Raw genomic sequence first — 18,798 nt, 5'->3', positions numbered from 1 at the left:
CTCATTAGTACAATGGTTTTGCGAATTAGCAGCACAGTGAGTTATTCATGACTAAAGAGAATGCAGTGATATCTACTCAGGAGTGACAGTTAAGCAGGGATGATAAAGAACGGAGAAGAGTGAATCTTTAAGACCCAAGCATCCATGACACACAGTGCTGCATATGGGGCACGAACACCATGGGCAACTTCCTGCCATGCTAATGGCACCATAAAATTACCCGCTGCTCAACTCAAGACTTACTCGGGCCCTGGCAGGTTCCAATTCCTACCTGTCCTCTGAAGAGTTCACATGGTTTTACAACATGCAAAACTACAGCTCCCAAAAGAGCTCTCCCTGAGGGAGTGGTCTTTAAAACCAACCGATTTTGAACATTTTCTCAAAGTGCAAAAGGAACAAATGGGAGTCCATTTTTGCCAGCAGCACAAAGAATAAAAAAGCAAAAACAAAAAACCAGCAAGCGCAAAGAACATTCGAGAACGCTACCTTCCTCCAGCTCGGACCAGATTTCTCCTATGACATTCTCCACCAAAAAGGTCCGACTCTGCCGATTACGCCGTACGTGTTCCTTAGCTAGTGGCCGACAGAAAGAAAATGACGACGGGTAAGAAAGCATGAAAAAGCAACAGTCATCTGCAGTCAGTGGAGACAACAGCATGAGGAGGTTTAGGGATGGAACATTTAGTGAAACTTGATTAAATGACTTAAGTAAATACATCGGGGATGGCAAAGCCAGCTCTTCCAAGAGAAAGTAGCTCTTTCCACCCAGACTTCATCTATTCGCCTCTTGGCAGCTTTGGCCTTGATGAAAAACTTATCCTGATGAGATTCCCTTCTTCTGGTGACATATTCTTGGAATGGGTTAATAAAATTGGCCGATTTCCTGGCTTTGCTGCCCCAGGGAGGAAGCTGTCTGCCAAGCAGCCTGCAATGTGCCCGGTTAAACAATTTCACATCAAGGAACTTTGTCTCATACAAGGAACGTGGCATATGTTTTCCTAATCTGTTTCCTGGATGAACGGACGGGAGCCATTTTTGGACCCTGTGGAAGCCAATGTGCGCTTCCACCACAAGGTGGCGAGTCAGCCACGACGTGGCACGTCTGAACCCGGCAAAGCCCCGTGCCGCCTTTTTCATGAGCACTGCGGGGACAACCTCGGCTCCTGGAGGTGGCTCAGGGTCGTCGGTGGCTGAGATGCCTTGCGTTGTGGGGGTGTCGGGTGGGGGTGGGCTCTCTCCCAGGCCTCCCGGCACCCTGCGGGATGGACAGGCACACGTTATCGTCCTTACATTCAGAGATGAGGTTAAGGGACTGGCAGTTCCCACGGCTGCAGTGCCCCTCCAGTTAACCCGAGGACCACAGACCCTCATGCTTTGAGGCTGAGAATTCACAGTGATGTTTAAGGAAGCCGATTCATGGAATGGTAAGAGGAGGGAAAGGTGTTTTGAAACGGTGGGGCCACAGTGGGGCCAGGCAAAGAGAGGGCAAATCACTTAACCCTTCTGAGCCTCAGTTTCCTCATCTATAAGTGGGGATAATAATACTTGGCCTAAATTCCTCCTGGGCTGGGCAAGGAAGCTTCTCTACTGTATCCTCAGCACCCAGCGCGACCCCTAGGGCAGAGGTGATCATGAAGGCAAAGTGTCTGTTACAAGACTTGGTGCTCAGTGAATGATAACTACAGTGGGCGACTCAGAGCAAGCCCCTGTCTTCCCAGATGAAGGCTCTGCCCAGCGCTCTACGCTGCCCCCTCCCACAAGTTTGCTCAATATATAGCTATATCTGTATCTATACCTGTATCGAAAGAGACCCAAAGCTGGTGCTGCTGACATTGTCCTACAAATCCCTGTGTTGCTCCTTATCCAGCCCTCGACCTTCTGGCCTCTTCTAGCTAGGAGCTCACTGTTTGCAAAACAACTTCTCTGGGATTAGAATGACAAACACCCAGCCATCTGGTTTACAGCAGAGATGCCTGTCCCCTGATTAAAGACTTCCTGTAGGCCTAGGAGAGATCCTCAAGCTTGGGGACTCTCTCCTGTTCCCAGCACCAGCTCCAGATGAACTTATTTTGCAGATCTGGTTATAGGCATTTCCTCTTCTAAGGCAATCTAGATGGCAAAGTAAATGGCACTCATAAAACACGGCCAAGCAAGGCTAATATAACATGTTCTGAGCTTTCAAAAAAAAAAAAAAAACTGTCCCTTTTTTTTTTGGAAAAATTAAGCCCAAGATAGTGAAACTTCAATCCTTTATTGATCTCAGTAATTTCTTGCAGGGTCAGATGATGGTGATGGCAGGCCCTGGGGGCCTGGGGCCAAGGGCTGCTCCCTCCGTGGCTCCACAGCAGAGTCCACTGGGCTTTCACAGAAGCACCAGAGGGCAGAAGAACAAGCTGGGGTCTCCTGGCCTTGGACACCCTCACGGGTACTCTCGATAAAGTGCTCTGGCAGACTTTCCCCAGACAGCAGCACCCTCCACCTGGGGAATTAAAGCAACTTGGAGAGCAGATCCCCTGCCTCACTGCCCTGCTAAGCGATGGTGACTGACAATTTGAGGATTATGAAAAACAAAAAGAAACACTGTGTGCATGGAAACACCACCAAATCCCACAAGCCACAGGACACAGAAACAGAGCAGTGTGGGGTAGACACGACATGTTAAAGGAAGGGAAGCCAAAGACTGAGATTTCAGGGGAGGCAAACATTCAAAAACAGATTTTTCCCTGAAAATGTGAGTGTTGTATTTAAGAAGCATTGAGAAGAGATAAACACTAGAATTAGCTGGTTCTAAAATTAATTTCAGTTTATGAAAAACTGGTTGAGAACATTGAGGTATGAAGTCCAGTCTCTCCTTTTTGTTTTCCAATAAAAAAATGAAGGAAATTTAAATAAATATGTAATGCTTGAGTATGCAAATTCTTGATGCATTTGACTGACATCTTTGGGGAGGCTCAGCATTGCTGAAAAAAGGAAAAGCCACTTGCCGTGGCTCCCTCAGATCTAAAGGGGCTAACACACATGCCCCTGGCTGGCTGAGGCAGTGGCCTGGTGACAAATGAACTTTTTGCCAGTGCCTGGTGACTGAGGTTCACAGACTATAAATTTTGGATTTAAAATGCAGAGGTGGCTGGTGGGCAGCATGACCTCCATGAAAAGGAAGGGGGGAGGCCTGAGACCCAGGATGGGCTTCCGGGGTGGGGCCCAGGGAAAGCTTGGGAACAACTTAGGGACAGTCCCCACTAATGTCTTCCCTCTCCTTCCCCTGGGCCTGGGGCCTTCCAGGGCAGGACAGGGGTGGGCATGGATGAGCGGGGTGCATTTCTGCCCTCTTCTGGGAATGGAACATGGAGCTCAGAGCTCCCTGGGGGCTACCGATCAGCTCCCATGCCCACCTTGGTGACTCTGATCCTGTCCTAGGGTGTCTGCACACTCTGTGGCCCCGGGCAGACCCACAGAGTCCTGGATACCAGGGAAAACAGTTCTGGGGTCCCAGACAGCTGGCAAGTGGGCAACTACTGGAGAGAAGAAGCTCCTTAATATGCCCTTGCCAGGGGCTCCTTTCCCGCCATTGAATGAACATCACCAGGGTCAGGAACAGCCCACCCTAGTCTCATCTGTGTTTTAGACCCTCTCCAGCCTTACAGCTAAAACCCATAATGAGCTCACCAAACAGGAAGCGGCCCCAGTGAGTGAGTCAGCCATAAGTCAACAGTCTTAATGGAAGAATTAATAACAGGCAAGTGGGATTAGATTTAGAATCAGTTTGTAGACAAGATGAAGAGCCTAGAAAATGCAAGGCTAAGAACTACATCCAGGCCACCCTTGGGTTCTTGGAGAGAAGCCCCCTCCCCTCTCCTAAGGCACTTGGGTGGATGCTAGCCCAGGGTAACCACTGCTAGTTTTCAGGGGTCCTGGTAAGGGGCATGTTGGGTGGGTAGAGGTGCTGAGCACAGAGGTGCTTAAAGCCAACCTCCTCCTGGAGTACCTGGACTCTTTATGACAGCACTAAATGCCTTTAAAATGTTCAAAGGTAGAGAAGCATCCAGGGGGCTGGAGGGGAGAAAAAGAAGGAGGAGGGGGAGAGAGAGAGCACAAGGTACCCTGTGCAAACCCAGCTCCTACTGTGTCACTGCCGCTGTACCCATTGACCGTGGCCTTGCCGCTCAGATCGATCATCTGGTGCAGCCGCAGCTTCCGGCAGTAGATGGAGGCCGCCTCGGGCTCCAGGGCGATGATGAGCTGCTCTGAGTTCTCTGGGGAGGCCAAGCCGGCCTGGAAGACAGAAACAGAGGCTGGGACCCAGGGCTCCCTGGGCAGGCCTGCTGGGAGGACACCCACCCTTAGGACTGACATCTCCAAGGAAAGGACACTTACACTCTGCTTTCCTGGAAATTCCCTCTACAGGTCTCCAAGGCCCTTAAAAGTTAAGATTTGGGGATCACTAAATTGTTGGGTGCCAAACCTACAACATGTCAGGGTGAGTTGAAGAAAGTGTACAAGCACTCACCCCACCCATGACCCCCCCCCAGGAAATGGAAATCTCTCTGGGTCATCTGGGGTTTGCTTAACCTAGAATGGAGATGTGAAAGGGGAGAAGACAGGAGTATATGCATTGTGGGGAGGCAGATGGGGTTCACTGCTCAAGTGATGTAAAGAAAAGAGCTGTGAAAGCCCCCAAACTTTGAAAACACTACAGGAGGCAGATGATCTGTTTCTAGTTACTGTGACCACATGATCTGACACCATCAGAGCAAACCCCAACCAATGTTTGGTGGTCTAGAAAACAAACAGTTCATCCTCCAGGCCTCGGCTGGGCAGGCATCTGATTTTGCTGGTATGGGAATCTGAGCTGCTAGCTCCAGAGCCGTAGGAGGACACCTGCTATTTGCCTGCAGGTGGTTGTGAATGAGCAGGGGTCCAGGAGAATATCCCTCTTGGAATCCCAACTAGTCCCTTGTTATCTAGAGTGTGGATTAAAAGGCAGCTGGCAGTTATCTTCTTCAAATCTTTTATCCCTTTAACAGTTCGGTCCCCAAATTCCTATCTGTGGTCTCCACTGGTGAATGGTTTGGGAACCTTGACCTGCGGTAGGTGGATTTACCCCTGCTCTGAGCTACCTGGGCTGTTCTAGTCCTGGCCCCGCCAAGCCTTAAGAAGGGCCAGTCCAGAAGGTTCTAGGGAACACCCTTCTGAGGATGGTCAGCAAAACGAGCCTGGCTTGGTTCCTGCCCACCTCATGTGGCCTGGGCCAGGTCACAAGTTCTTGCTTCCTTCCTTCAACTGTTCAAACCCACGGAGTTTCCTTGGTTGAGCACACGGCGGTAAATAGAAGCATGCTTCTCTCCCATCACTACTGTTGGCTGTCTTTGTTGCCCTTTCCCAGGCAAACTTGGGATACTGCATTCCTGCCAGTCACACCCACTTTGGAGAAAGATCCACCGTTCTACACCAGACCCGTGAAGTTTAGCAGATACTTCCAGTACACCAGGGAGAGGAGGGCTGGCTAACCTCACATGTGCACAAATGACCAGGCCTTCGGCAGGCCTCCTCCTACCTGGAGAGCCTGACATAAAGTCACCAGGGGAAGGGGCTTAGCAGGTTCAGTGACTGGGATGAGGAGGGGAGGGGGATTCAGGTTAGAGTACTGGAAATGCAAAGGACCTTCAGTGCCTTTTGTTCAACTCCTTCACTTTATGCTAAAAGAAACCAAGACTCAGAAAGGTAGGGTGACCAACTGTCCCAGTTTGCCTGGGACATGGGACTTTCAGTGCTGAGACCAGGACAGTCTTGCTCAAAGGTGTCCAACTCAGAAGTAGCAGAACCAGGTCAAACTCAGATCTTGAGCCTCTTAGACCAGTGCTCTTTAATTCACTGTCAGTGCTTCTGTTTTTACTAAGTCTAGGACATACAGCCTCCAGTACCTGCCAACACTCCTTACAGGTAGAAGGTCTTATCCCCCAGGTGCATCCACCTTCCTTTAAGCACTGTCCAATGGAGCTGGAGTACAGGCCTGGCCTGCTGTATTGCGGTGCTTCCCGCACGATGGCTTTGCTGTCATTGACGATTTGCATTAAATTTATTTTTGTACCAAATTTTTAAATAGATAATACAGTTGCATGGTTCAAAAACAAAACTGTATCAAGAGACGATTAGAGATGAGCCTCATTCCCATCCCACCCCCCACCTACCACCACCCCCTCCAAGGCCACAGCCTTCTCTTTGTAAGACCACCTGTCATTTCCAGGACTTTGGTAGGGGATACTCTTTGGGACTCAAGGAGAACAAGAACTTGGGTGACAGCCTCTGCCCTGATAAATGGGGCAGCCACAGAAAAAAGAAGCAATCAGGAGACAACTCTCGCAGAGAAATGAACCGATCCCCAAATCCCAGTGCTCACGAGTAAGTGGCACTTTCTTGGGCAAACAAGGGTCAAAGGTGATGTGGGATTTTTTTAAAATCCAAATTTTAGGTATCTTGTTGATTTAAAAATTATTTATCAAAATAATATTATTGAAATATTTATTTAGATATCTGGTTCTCTATCAGGTGTGCACATCAGAATTGAAATATGCCCCTGCCAGACAGAGTGGCAGAGCCCAGGCCTGTGTACTTTGAAAAAACTCTCAGTGCCTGATACACCCTCCTCGACTGGTTTAAAGGTCCACTCTCTGTACCCATTTACTCTGGGATAGCACTGCCTAAACACACAGCCAGAACTTCTCAGTCATGACCATACACAATTAATTACGTCTCAGTGACAGTACCAGCAGGCAGGTGACTGAAAATCTTCACTTTGCAAATAATGAATGCCTCAGAAAAAGTGCAGAACCCCTTCTGGAAGACTCGCTTTGTCAAACAGATTGGATCTGGCACGTGTCCAGCCCACCCACAGTGACCGCCCCCCCCCCCCCCACTGTCTTGTACCCTCTACCACATCCAGCCACATGGACAATGTCCATGCCCTTCAGCTCAGTTCCTGAGTTGAGGTTAGGCTCTGCCCATAGCTGACATCGGTCAACAGGCCACTGACTCAGAAGCTGAAAAGATTTTCCATTGCTCCCTATTCAAATAATTAAAATTCTCCCCCATCCCCAAGCTTCACTTTCTCAAAGGATCACATTAGGCATCCTTAGCCCAACGATGACTCAAATTAAAGTGCCCAATACAAAGGAACATGGGTTATACCCCGGGGTGCACAAAATGGAGTGAAGAAGGAAAGAGTATCTACAAAGAAACAGTGGGGCCTATATGTATAAAAACTACAAATTTCAGAAAATTAAATTCATTTTGTTGGAGGGGGAGGGGGAGCGGAGTGCCATATGGAGCCCAAAAACTCAGTGTACAGGAAGTAAGGCAAAGGCTCTGCAAACTCTCAAGTCAGATGACTGTTATCATGTCCCATTGGGATGTCAACCTGAGATGGGACTTGCCATGGCAAGGCTCCCCTGGGCCCAGGATGTAGCAGTGGGAGGCAGGCAGGAAGAAAAAGCAGCAGCAAAGGAACTCCCTCGTTCATCTACCCACACCTTTGCTGAAATTCTGAGCAGGAACGCTGATTTGGAAGTGAAATATTTATATGATAATCCAATCCAAAGGCCCAGAGGAGTGAAGAGCCTTGAGTAAAATTATACCACTTTGAGTGCACCTGGTCTGTGGCTGTGGTCATCCAGGGAGGTGATCCCACACTGGGACGGTCCCACATCCTGAAGACAGACAGACGCCTAAGAAACAAACAGACGGACCCGAATCTGGCCCTGCGGACATCCGCCAAAACAAACAGGAGCTGGGCCCCACAGGGGAAGCCTTTCATCGGTCCTTCCCCAGCCGGGCTGGCCTTGGCTCCAAAGCAAAAGCTTTGACCCATTTCCATGATGGGGTCCCCTCAGTATCCGGGAGAGGATGCAGTCAAGAGAGTGGAAGTGTAAGGTCCCCAAACTAGAGGGGGGAAGAAAGCAAGTTCAGAATGGGGCCTGTACCTTGTCTGGGAAACCCAGGACAAACTCACCACCCTCCTGTCCCCACCAGCAAACACCCACGGAGGCCACAGAGGAGAATGGGGGCGCGAGGCCAGGAGGAGGTGGCCAGCTCTGTTCAGGTTCCATCTCCCCAGGAAGGGCCCCAGAGCTGCTGGGGGACTCCAAGGAAAGGAGGAAACGCAAAAGACTCAGCTGACTCTCAGAAACTCTGATGTCTTTGTTTCTCCATGGAAGGATCCAGGAAGTGTAACCTTTGTTTCTGCATAAACACTTGCAGTGATTCTCAACAGAAGCCCTCAGATGCAGCAGCTGGCTGTCAGGGGGCTTGACTAATGGACATCCATTGGTCCACTTGCCTCAGATCTAGCCAGAGTCAGCTGGGGCAGAGGAGCCTTCCCTGCCTTTTCAAATTCCCCCTTTGGAGCTGCTATCTCGTGCCTACTGTTGCGGATGTGAGCTCTCCCTTCCCTGGAGCCCCTGCCTGGCTCTTAACATATTCCATCTGCAATTGTAGATCGCTGCAGACAGGTCCAGCTTCTCCTGCAAGATGGGACGTTTCCTACAGGCGACAGTCAGGTCTTCTTGCTCTGAAGCACATAGCAGGTGTTCGGGGGGTAGCTGCTGAGTGAACGAATCAACCATCCCTCCAGCCAGCCTTTATTCTGCAATTTTCTGGCCCTGGTCCCTGTGGAACATAAGCATTCCACAGACCTGACCTGGGAATTTTACAAAAAGGTGTCTTAAACAAGAGCAGCCCTCCCCATCTGACTCCTCCAAGGATCCAGGCCAGCAGATGCACCATCGTAGGTGCTTTTTACAGGCCTCTTCTGTGATCCTGGGCTCTACTTGAGAGGAGCAGGAAAACCACACTCCAGGGGGGCCCAGGAAGTGGGTGTTTACGCCAAGGACTCGGCTCCCACCTCTCTTCCCAGCCCTGCCCTCTGCCAGGAAAATCCACGGGGCTGTGTCCACAGCTGAGAAGACGGCCAGGGGAGTGCAGTGTTCTGCTGGCCTCATGTCAGGCTGCAGCTGCACTCACTCTGGGTGTTACATCTTTTATTTTTTTCCTGATATGATTATTTTTCAGTGTAGTTTGCTCAGAATGGGAGACAAGTGCCGGCTGCGTCTCCGTGTTAGATGAGATCATCATACATATGGGAATATCATTTATTTAACAGGTTTCTGGATTGCACTAGAGTTACCTATTTCAGGCAAAATGCCTTTTGAAATAAACTGGATTCTTTCCTCTCCATGATCCCCTGTCCCAAGACTCAGGGGAATCACCTCATATCACCTCTTCTGAAGGCCTGAGAAGAGGGATCAGCTGTTCTTTTCCCCACCATCTTTTTGCTGAATGCTCTTACAGGGCATAAAGGGTTCCCAAATTTGTGAATTATAAAAGAGATTTAACCCGTTTCTTCAACAAGCACTTGATGCCAGAGGATTTGGGGAGTTTCATAAATGAGTTTCACTGTATCTGGGTAAACTGCTCACCAGCCTTCTCTGGCTGAATCACAGACGTCCAAGTCCCACAACCCATCCACGCCTGGCCCTGCCTCCGACGATGGAGGACGCTGCCCAGAGCCTCCTCTCCCAGCTCCAGGGCCAGGCCTTCTCCTCCAGCCACAGGAGGCTGAAGCTCAGCCCCCACGTGACTGGGCAGGGGCCTCCGATGAGCCTCCAGGAGGGGCTCCGTTTTTCACACGACCACTTTCCCCACCATCCCAATAGGGCACCCCGTTCCACCTCATCCTCCGGGCCCTCAGGATGCACTGTGGGTAAGTGGCCCCTTATAGAAGGATGGAAGGAAACAAAGAGCCACCTGATGAGATACCACCCGCCCAGGAGGGTGCCCAGTGCCAGGCTGGTAACTCTGGGATTTCTGCTCGGTTATGTACCTTTCTATCCTGCGTAATAAAAGGGTTTGGGGTGGGGGAAGGAGATCACCTCATTTTGGCCACAAAGTAGCCAGCTTCATTTCCATGTCGTCTTGGAAACTCTTCCAGAAGACAGGCTGAAGAGACCACAGAGAGGGGGGCAAAGCAACCGTGACTCTAACCCACCCCCTGCAAGCACCCACCCAGCCACCCACCCACCCAAAGTAAGAAAGGCTTCGGTGGACCACTCAGCTGTGAACAACTGGAAAGCAGGGACCCTGCCTTGGTTGTGGATGTGAAGTCTGCACCCATCACAGTCACATGGAAGCCCCAAGTGTCAGTGTGTTTAATGAATAAAAATGAATGAACAAATGAATGAGTGACTGAGCTTTGTCATCCATGCAGTGACTGTAAACTGAACACAAGTATCAAATCAGAATTACAAAGGGTCAGAAATCATGCTGCAAAAATACCACCAGACAAAGTTTATGGAAGGGGTAGTCCCTGTCCCTGGATTTCAGAAAGTAAATTCCGTACATCCACAAACATTGGATACATCTGTGCCTGCTGAGAAGTGCTGACCTTCCACTCTCTGAGATGCCATTTTGACTCCCCAAAATGCCCCCAGGACTCCCCAGAATGCCCCTCAGCTTGATTTCTGTCTTGGGCCCACGGGCACCCACCTTCCCCCACCCATTCACCATGAATCTTGAGTATCCTTCCTGGGAAAAACCCAGAGCACTTGGCCAAGTCTTCTGTCGACAGCCTTAATATCCTGACATCCCATCTTTGGACAGTCCCTAAAGGTGGGCACCACGGCAGAGCTCTGTGAGGCCCAGGGCTTCTGTGGACACCTAAACGGCAAATTTTCCTTCCGTTTTAAGGAATTTGCCTCTTTCTGGAACTTCCACCCTCCTCCTTCATCCCTATAAAAAGCAAATGTATTTTTGGCAAATACATACACTGGGCCAGTTTCTCACACTGAACAGAGGAAGGGGGAGGGGAGAGCAGAGGAGAGGCCTGGGGACAGGAAGGGAAAAGGAAGGGGAGAGAGTGAAGGCAGGGGACACTCTACTTCCTGGAACGTGCATGGGCTAAACTCTGCAAGCATCACCAAGTCCTGAGTGTGGAATACAGCTCCTGATGCTAAGATGAGCATGGCCATTTCAATATGGTTGACTGTGCGGGTGTCTTGAAAGGAGGGGTTCATACATGTGGCCCCAAACCCAATGTGAGTGGCGTGTCCGCTGGGAAAGGTGGGTAGGCTGTCTCCTGAGAGGCCGGGGGGGTGGGCAGTGACCAGGGGCACCTTGCTTACTTTCCCCAGCCTGGCCTCAGGTCGAAGCCTCAGAAAACTGACTCTTGGCACACAGAGAGCTGACCCGGGCCCCAGGGTGGGCTTTCTTTCAGGAACCCAGGGGACTAATTACAGCAGGGGCGAGCCCCGTGCCGGAGAGCAGAGCACACAGATCAGTATGGCCAGCAGTTCTTGCCGTGAACTTGGCCTCATGGAAGCCCCCTCATGTCAAAAGTTGTCTGCAAACAGGGATGCACAGTGCAAGAGGTAGAAGACCTGAGAGTTCATGGCACCAATGGTGACCCTTCCCACCGCCCACGAGGATGGACTGGCCATTGGCACTAGAACATTCCGGAGCCATGTTGACTGGCACACTCCTCAGTCATGTCACTGCCCTCACCCAGGGGTCCACCTCCCTGCAGGACTGGCAGCCATCACCCCTCTCTGGAGTGGCTGCCCATGTTCCCCAGTGTTGTTCTGCCAGTGAAATCTGCAGAGGACAAGCTGATTTCCTTATCTCCCAGCCGCAGATGTGCAGCCTTCAGCCTCCACCCCAAGCTGACCTGCCTGCCTCAAGGCCACTGACCTTGTGTTTGTTCCTTTCTTATTCCTTTCTTTTCCCTGGCCTCTTCCTTAAGGTCCTCACTTCCATTCACCCGTGGAGAAATGTCTGAACCCCATTTTAAAATCCTGACCCCAGAAGCCAGGAAGGAGACTGAGCAGTCCAACTCCTCTCCCACAGGACTAAGCCCAGTTTCTCCCCAGGAAGAAGCAGCGGCACTGGGAAGGCTTCTTGTTGCCCTGGCCTATGGGAGCCTCCACACTGTCTCCCAAGGAGGCCCATGACTGCTACGAAGTGCCTTGCTAGGGTCTCGGCCACCACCATGAGCTAAAGCCACACTCAGGGCTGGCTGGTCCCGCACCCCATAGACGATGTCTTGGGTGCTTTGCCCCAGGCAGCTCCGCAGCCCATCCACCCACACCTGCACTCACCTGGTAGGCAGCTTGTCTCATGAACTGCTTGGCTGGCTGTTTCCAGATGGCAGGCACCGTGATGACCCATCTGACATCAGAGTTCTCAAACTCTGAACCCGCCTGGTCACTCAGCTCCTAAAGCCAAGGAAAACACAGTGGGCAAAGTGGGCACAGCTGGTTCCTGAAGGCATGGCTTGCAGCTCCACTGAGAATCGAGGCTGCCTAGCCACAAACTCTTGGAATAAATATTCTGCAGCCTCCTGGACTTACCCAGCCCTGGGAAGTAGGAGCCTGGTTTCTGAATATTCAGCAAGCAGGGGAGCCCCAGCACCCTTTTACTCACTGAATGTGACTACAAACCACCTGCCTTTGGGCACTTCCTAGTCATGTGACTTTGAGCAAATGCCAACCACTCAGGCCTCACTTTCCTTAGGGGTACAATGGAGATAATAATTCTAGCTCATCAGGTTGTTGGAATTAATAATGACAGTGATGATGATGGCAGCTACACTTACAGAGAATTTATCACAGTTCAACCACCATGTCAAGTGCTTCACATACCTTATCTCAGTTAACCTGTTGAGGATCGAATTGTGTCCCCCCAAAAGATACGTTGAAGTCCTAACCCCTGGTGTCTTTTAACATGACCTTATTTGGAAATAGGGTCTTTGCAGAAGTAATCAAGTTAAGATGGGATCAAACTGGATTAGGGTGGGGCCTGATCCAATGACCGGTGTCCTTATAAAATGAGGGACTTGGAACCTACAGACACACAAGGAGAGCGTCAGGTGATGACAGAGGCAGAGATTGAAGTGATGCATCTACAAGTCAAGGAACACCAAGGATTGCTGGCAACCACCGGAAGCTAGGAGAGAGGCATAGGGTAGATTATCCCTTAGAACCTCCAGAAGGAATCAACCATGCTGATGCCTGGATTGAGGACTTCCAGCCTCCAGAACTGTGAGAGAATACATTTCTGTTGTTTGAAGTCACCCCATTTGTGGTATTTTGTTACATCAGCCATAGGAAACTAATACAAACCCATTTAAGAATCCTAATAGGAAAGGATTATAATTGTGCCTTTTCTACAGATGGGAAAACTGAGGCTTACATATGTTGGTGCCTTCTGATGATCGTACAGCTAGAAAGTGGCAAAGCCAAAATTTACACACAGACCCTGGCCTACCGTGACTCTAAAGACCAAGGTCTTAACTAAATTGTTACAGGTAGTCTTGTATCTAGAACAAGGCCCGGGCTAGCGTAATGCTTAACAAATGGTGACAGCTGTCATAGTTGTCACTGTTATCAACCTCACCACAACCCTAGCATATCAGGGGAGGTTTCCCAACAGGACGGGAAGGATGTGTGTGACATGCCTTAGCCAAGAACCATGCTGCCCTTGACTTTTAGTTAAGGCTAAACCATCAGTGGGGCCCATGGGGATAAACGGGATGGATAGGTCTGAAAGCATCCGAAGTTGCCGACAGGTCCATATAAAGCAAAATATGTTACTGCAATATTTCTAGGCTCAGTATTCCCATCTGCAAAATGGGGATAAAAAAACTAACTCCCAGCATTGCAGGCAAGATTAAATGAGAGCACACGTGGAGCGTCTGGCCCAGAGCTTTGCACAGAGAAGCCCCTAACACATGCTAGCTCCTTCCACCCTTTCCCCTCTTCACCAACAAGCCTGAAATCAAATTGTAATGCACACTGATGCATTTCTGCATCAAAGCAAACTCTGGGGACATGTTTCAGAAGATTAAGAGGCTGGCAAAACATTTGTTTTGTTTTGTTTTGTTTTCTCCTCCTGGCTGTCTCATTTTGCCTATTGTTTCAAATCCTTATCTTGGGTTGGACACTCCCTCTCATTGAACAAGCTTCCTCTGAGCAGCAAACCTTTTATTTATTTATTTTTTGGTGCATTTTAAAACATCTCGGCTTTAGACAACCAGAGCAGTCCTTTTTATCATCATCTTTTATTTCCTCTCTGGTTTCTGTTGGGCTTTAAAAGCAGGTGAGCGCTGTGACATGTTTCGGGAGTGATTCCAAGCAGGATGCCATTAGCACCCAGGCTATTTTAAACCCTTTAAACAGGAAACAGGTTCAGAGCATGAACGATGAGCTTCCTTGGGCTTTATGGAGAGTTGTTTGGATAAGCGGTTCATTCACCAGGAGGTGGAAGACGGAAGACGGGACGGGAGGGGAGGAGAAGGACCCTGAGATTACCTGAACATCCCCATGATGTCAGGACATTCACTGGCTTCCCTTCACAAACCACAAAACCACTTCGTTTACTGGGACTTCTGAGATATTTGACTCGTTTATTCTGGTCCAATACGCAGTAACCCCCTTCTCTGAATCCCTTTGTCCCTCAAATGCCAGTCAGCCCTCTCATGAAGGGTCTAGTCCCTACAAATCTCCTAAAACAGCCTCCCCACCCCACCCCCCCCAGGAATTTACTCATGACATTTCCCTTGTGCCAGTGAGGAACTACCTTTGAAAGAGATGGTGCCAGCAGCTGTGGGAGCCTCTGGCTGAGCTGACATCGTTGCCAACAACACTGGCACCCCCGGTTTACCTTCTGGGGCTCCTCTCCCCCCATCCCTCCCCCTTTCTGATAGACCCCTCCGCTGGCTCCTTTGATTGGGGCAAACTTAAAGCCTGCTCTGTCGTCATTTCCCATCCGAGTCCCCGTCCCTGAGTCCCCATGGCTCCTCTTAATTAAGAAGCCCCTGGGAACTCCGCCTCCCTCCAAACGTCACCTTCCTCAGGCTTGTGGCCCAGTGTCCCTAAGGGCACCACGTGGCCTCAGGGGTCTCCAGGTGCTGAGCCTGACCCTCTGGGGTCCTTGATCTTCACACTGACACGGGGTCCGCCTCTGTGGGCTCCTCCTCCTCTGCTTTTCTGCTACCCGAAATGATGGGGACCCCCCTTCTCCCCCAGCCCTAAGCAGGTCTTACGGGCTCTTGCCATTCACTGGTCCTCACCTTCCTGAGAATGAACCCAGCCCCTACTTTCTCCCACTTCCTTCCTTTCTCTCCTCTCCTCTTTCCTTTCTGGGGGAATGATTTTTCTCCCCCACGACTCATTCCTTCCCGTGCCCCAGCACCTCTTTCTTTTTGGTTTTCATGTTGCCCTGTTCTCTGAGTTTTAGAGCCTCAGTCCCACCCTCTCACACAGTCTGGTCCGGGTTCTGTGTCCTGCCTGCTCTCCTCCACCTGCAGGCTCTCTCCTCCCCGGTGACAGCCTCTCACCTGGGCTCCCCCCCACCCACCCACTACTTCCCTGAATAGAAATCCCTTGCTGGCTCCCGTGATCCAACAAGTTCCTTAGCTCGGCATTCAAAGCTCCACACCAGCTCGGCCTAAGATCACTGTTCTGTTTTACCCCCCAGGCTTGCCCCTCTCCCACTCCAAACTGCTTGCTTCCCACTACTGTTTGCTATGCTTTCTTTCCTCAAGTGGTTCTTGTGCCATTCCACCAGCTTGAAATACCCATCCAGCCCACCTCCTGCAGGGAGCCTTCCCTACTGCTCCCCCTCCGGGAAAAACCTCTCCCTCCACTCAACACCCATGTTCACCCCCTCACAATACTGGGTACATGCTCCTTTGTACTGGATTTATTTCTACATTGCCAGAAGCTGTATAGCATCTGGCACAAAAAGTTACCCCCAAAATATTCACTGTTGAATGAATGAAAGCAGTGTCACATTCTCACCCTTTTCCTTGTCTCCCTCCAACCTTATTTCTAGAATTCACTAGAATTCCTTCCAGTGATCACATAATACCAAATGTTTGAAGTTCCCAACTCTTTTTGGATAAAGCTCAATACATCAGGGCTCTTTCATCATCTGAGTTACACCCACTCATCACTGTGCCCGTGGGAGGAGAAAGTGACTGGACAGCTGTCTTCTGCCTAGCAATCAGCAGTTTCGGGATTCTGGGCTTTTGTGGCCACAAACCTGTGCAAGGGCAATCTAAGGGGGCTCCCTCCATCAGCTTCTTCTACAGGATCTGGTGGGGGAGAACGGAGGGGAGGGGGAGGAGGAGGGGGAAGAGGGAAGAGGGAGGAGGGGGAGGAGAGGAAGAAGGAAGGGCAGAGGGAGGAGGAGAGGAGAGGAAGAAGGAAGGGGAGGGGGAGGAGAGGGAGGAGAGAAAGTGGGAGGAGGGAGAGCAGCAGCCATTTATACCAAGTGCTTATTATGTACCAAGTCCTGAGGGAGGCCCGTCACCTCCAATATTTCATTTAATATCCAACAATCACGTGAGATATGGTTACCCTCTCCTCTCTTCAGGTTAGGAAAGTGTATCAGTGAGATTCATTACCTCGCCCAAGATCACAGAGCTGCTAAGTGTGTGTCATATATATTTAAATGAACTATAATTCCCATACCATAAAATTCACGCTTTGGAAGTGTACTGTTCAGTGGGCTTTAGTATGTTGACAAGGTTGCACAACCATCATCACCAGCTAATTCCAGAACATTTTCATCACCCCCAAAAGAAACCCATACCCATTAGCACTCCCCATTCACCCCTATCCCCAGCTCCTGGAAACCACTAATCTACTTTCTTTGTATATAGATTTGCCTTTTCTAGATATTTCATATAAATAGAATCCTACTGTACCTAGTCCTTTATGTCTGGCTTCTTTCACTTAGCATGATGTTTTCTAGGTTCATCCATGTTGTAGCACATACCAGTACTCCATTCCTTTTTACGGCCAAACAATATTCCATTGTATGGATATACCACATTTTTTGATCCATTCATCAGTTGATGGACATTTTGGTTGTTTCCAGTTTGGGGTTGTTTGAATAATGCTTATATGAACACTGGTGTGCAAGTCTCTGTGGGGACATGCGTTTCCATTTCTCTTGGTATGTGCCTAGCAGTAGAACGGCTGGGTCTTACGTTAACACTACATTTAACTTTTTGCGGAAATGCCAACTGTCTTCCAAAGCAGCTGCACCATTTTACATTCCTACCAGCAGGGTTTGAGGGTGCATCCTGCCTTTCTGACTCCAAAGCCCAAGCTTTCTTCCTCGAGGCTGTACCTCCTCCTCCAGCTGGCAAGTGCACAGCCTGGCGGTGGAGCCGGCACATGCACCCCCACCTAACATGCAGCAACGGCTTCCATCAGTCCTACCTTCAGTGCCTGCTCCTTGAAGTACTGCAGGGCATAAGCAAAGATGTCAAGGGCTTTGACTTTTTTGCCATTTGCCGCCATCAGGTCTGTATCCATGGTGAGGTCCTGGTCGGGGGGGAAAGGAACAAGATCAGGAGCAGAAGACAAAGGAGCAACACAGCTTTTGGCTTTGGGGCCTGCTACTTGAGGATCTGCGGAATCCCGGGGAGCCATGTTTATGTTTCCCAATGGTTGAGGTAGCAGGCTAGCATTGTGCATCCCCCAAAACAGGGCTGGCAGCCTTGTCCCCTTACTGTTTGGGAGGTTCTGGCTGTTCCTTTCAGCTGCCACCTCTAATTCTCCCCCCTTCCTCCCTCCTTCCCTCCATCTCTCTCTCTCTTGCTCTCTTTCTCTCCTGGATCCTCCGGGAGCAGAGGTTTCGGGTCAGAGATGGAGCCCACCAAGAGAAGCAAGGCAGCAGGCATCGGAGTGCAAGTTACATACTATTTTTGCCTGTGAACACACATGGTCGCCCTTGGGAGGCTCCCGAATGGAGGCCAAAATCGTGCCAACTCGCTGCTGAGTGCGATGCTAACTAGACATGAAGTTTTCATTCCCCAATGAGCTGCCAACCAAGTAACCAAAATAGAAGTGTGCCTATTTTAAGGCTTGTGCTGTCTAATCCCCTGCAAATCCAGCATCACTGCCTCCTTTCTCCACCAAAAGTTAAAGCAGTTGCTGAGCGTGGTCCTTGGGTGGAGGGTGCTCTGTGAGAGCCCAGACGCTGGGTGGACAGAGGTCATTTAAAAATGATGAGGAAAGGACGGAGGTCATTTAAAAATGATGAGGAAATGCCCTGAAGGGTGGGGGATGGGCAGAGGGTGGGAGCAGAAAACAAGAGGGAGCCCCCAAGTTTCCTGGAACCGAAAGGTTCATTACTGCCAGGGAGAAAAAAAAATCAGCAGGGGCTCTGGATTGATCCAGGCTGGGTAATTATGCTCTGCCTTTGGAATGTGAGGGGGCATTGAGTTACTAAACTCGGCCTTGGTGGGTCTGCTAGTCACCCTGACACCAGACACTCCTCCCAACCAGCCTTTGGGGAGGTAGCTCCCAGCACCAGAAAGCCCAGGCTCGGACAGAGGCCTACGCCATTCCGATATTTAGCACTGAATTCCTACATGTGAAATGGGAGTGATTGAGACCCAGCAGAAGTGGGTCTGCATTACAGATTAGCACAGAGAGCCCCAGAAGGCAGATGCCAGCTGCTGAGGTTCCCACTGACACCTGTTCTGTCATCTGCAACACTTAATAGCAAGCAAATGGAAGCCATAGTAATAGGAGTGCGCATATGACTGGAGTTTACCATGTACCATGAGGATGGTAGACCAGTACTCCATCTTACAGATAAGGAAGAACAAGTCATAGAGAGGTTAAGAAGCTTGGATTAAGTATCTTGAAGGGAGCAGAGGCAAGATTTAAATCCAGGCCATCCAGCCCCAAGTCCATGGCCTTAAACGTGATCACTACACTGCCTCTCTAAGGA

General features: G+C 50.1%; 1 protein-coding gene across 3 annotated transcripts in view; it reads right to left on the bottom strand.

Annotated features, from left to right (window-relative positions):
- Nucleotides 1-18,798, bottom strand: part of HSPA12A (heat shock protein family A (Hsp70) member 12A) — a 178,721-nt gene that overhangs the window by 9,230 nt on the left and 150,693 nt on the right. For 2 of the 3 annotated variants that reach the window (XM_037804299.1, XM_037804300.1), the window contains 4 exons: nt 17,277-17,381; nt 12,144-12,260; nt 4,101-4,272; nt 487-573 (listed from right to left, as the gene is read on the bottom strand). In XM_037804299.1, the coding sequence (XP_037660227.1) occupies nt 487-573; nt 4,101-4,272; nt 12,144-12,260; nt 17,277-17,381 (481 nt within the window). The remainder of the gene's footprint in view (nt 1-486; nt 574-4,100; nt 4,273-12,143; nt 12,261-17,276; nt 17,382-18,798) is intronic. The other variant, XM_037804301.1, reaches the window with a different exon arrangement.

This window comes from Choloepus didactylus, chromosome 15 (genome assembly GCF_015220235.1).
Source record: "Choloepus didactylus isolate mChoDid1 chromosome 15, mChoDid1.pri, whole genome shotgun sequence".
Taxonomy (NCBI): domain Eukaryota; kingdom Metazoa; phylum Chordata; class Mammalia; order Pilosa; family Megalonychidae; genus Choloepus; species Choloepus didactylus.
This window is presented reverse-complemented; position numbering and strand designations above follow the sequence as displayed.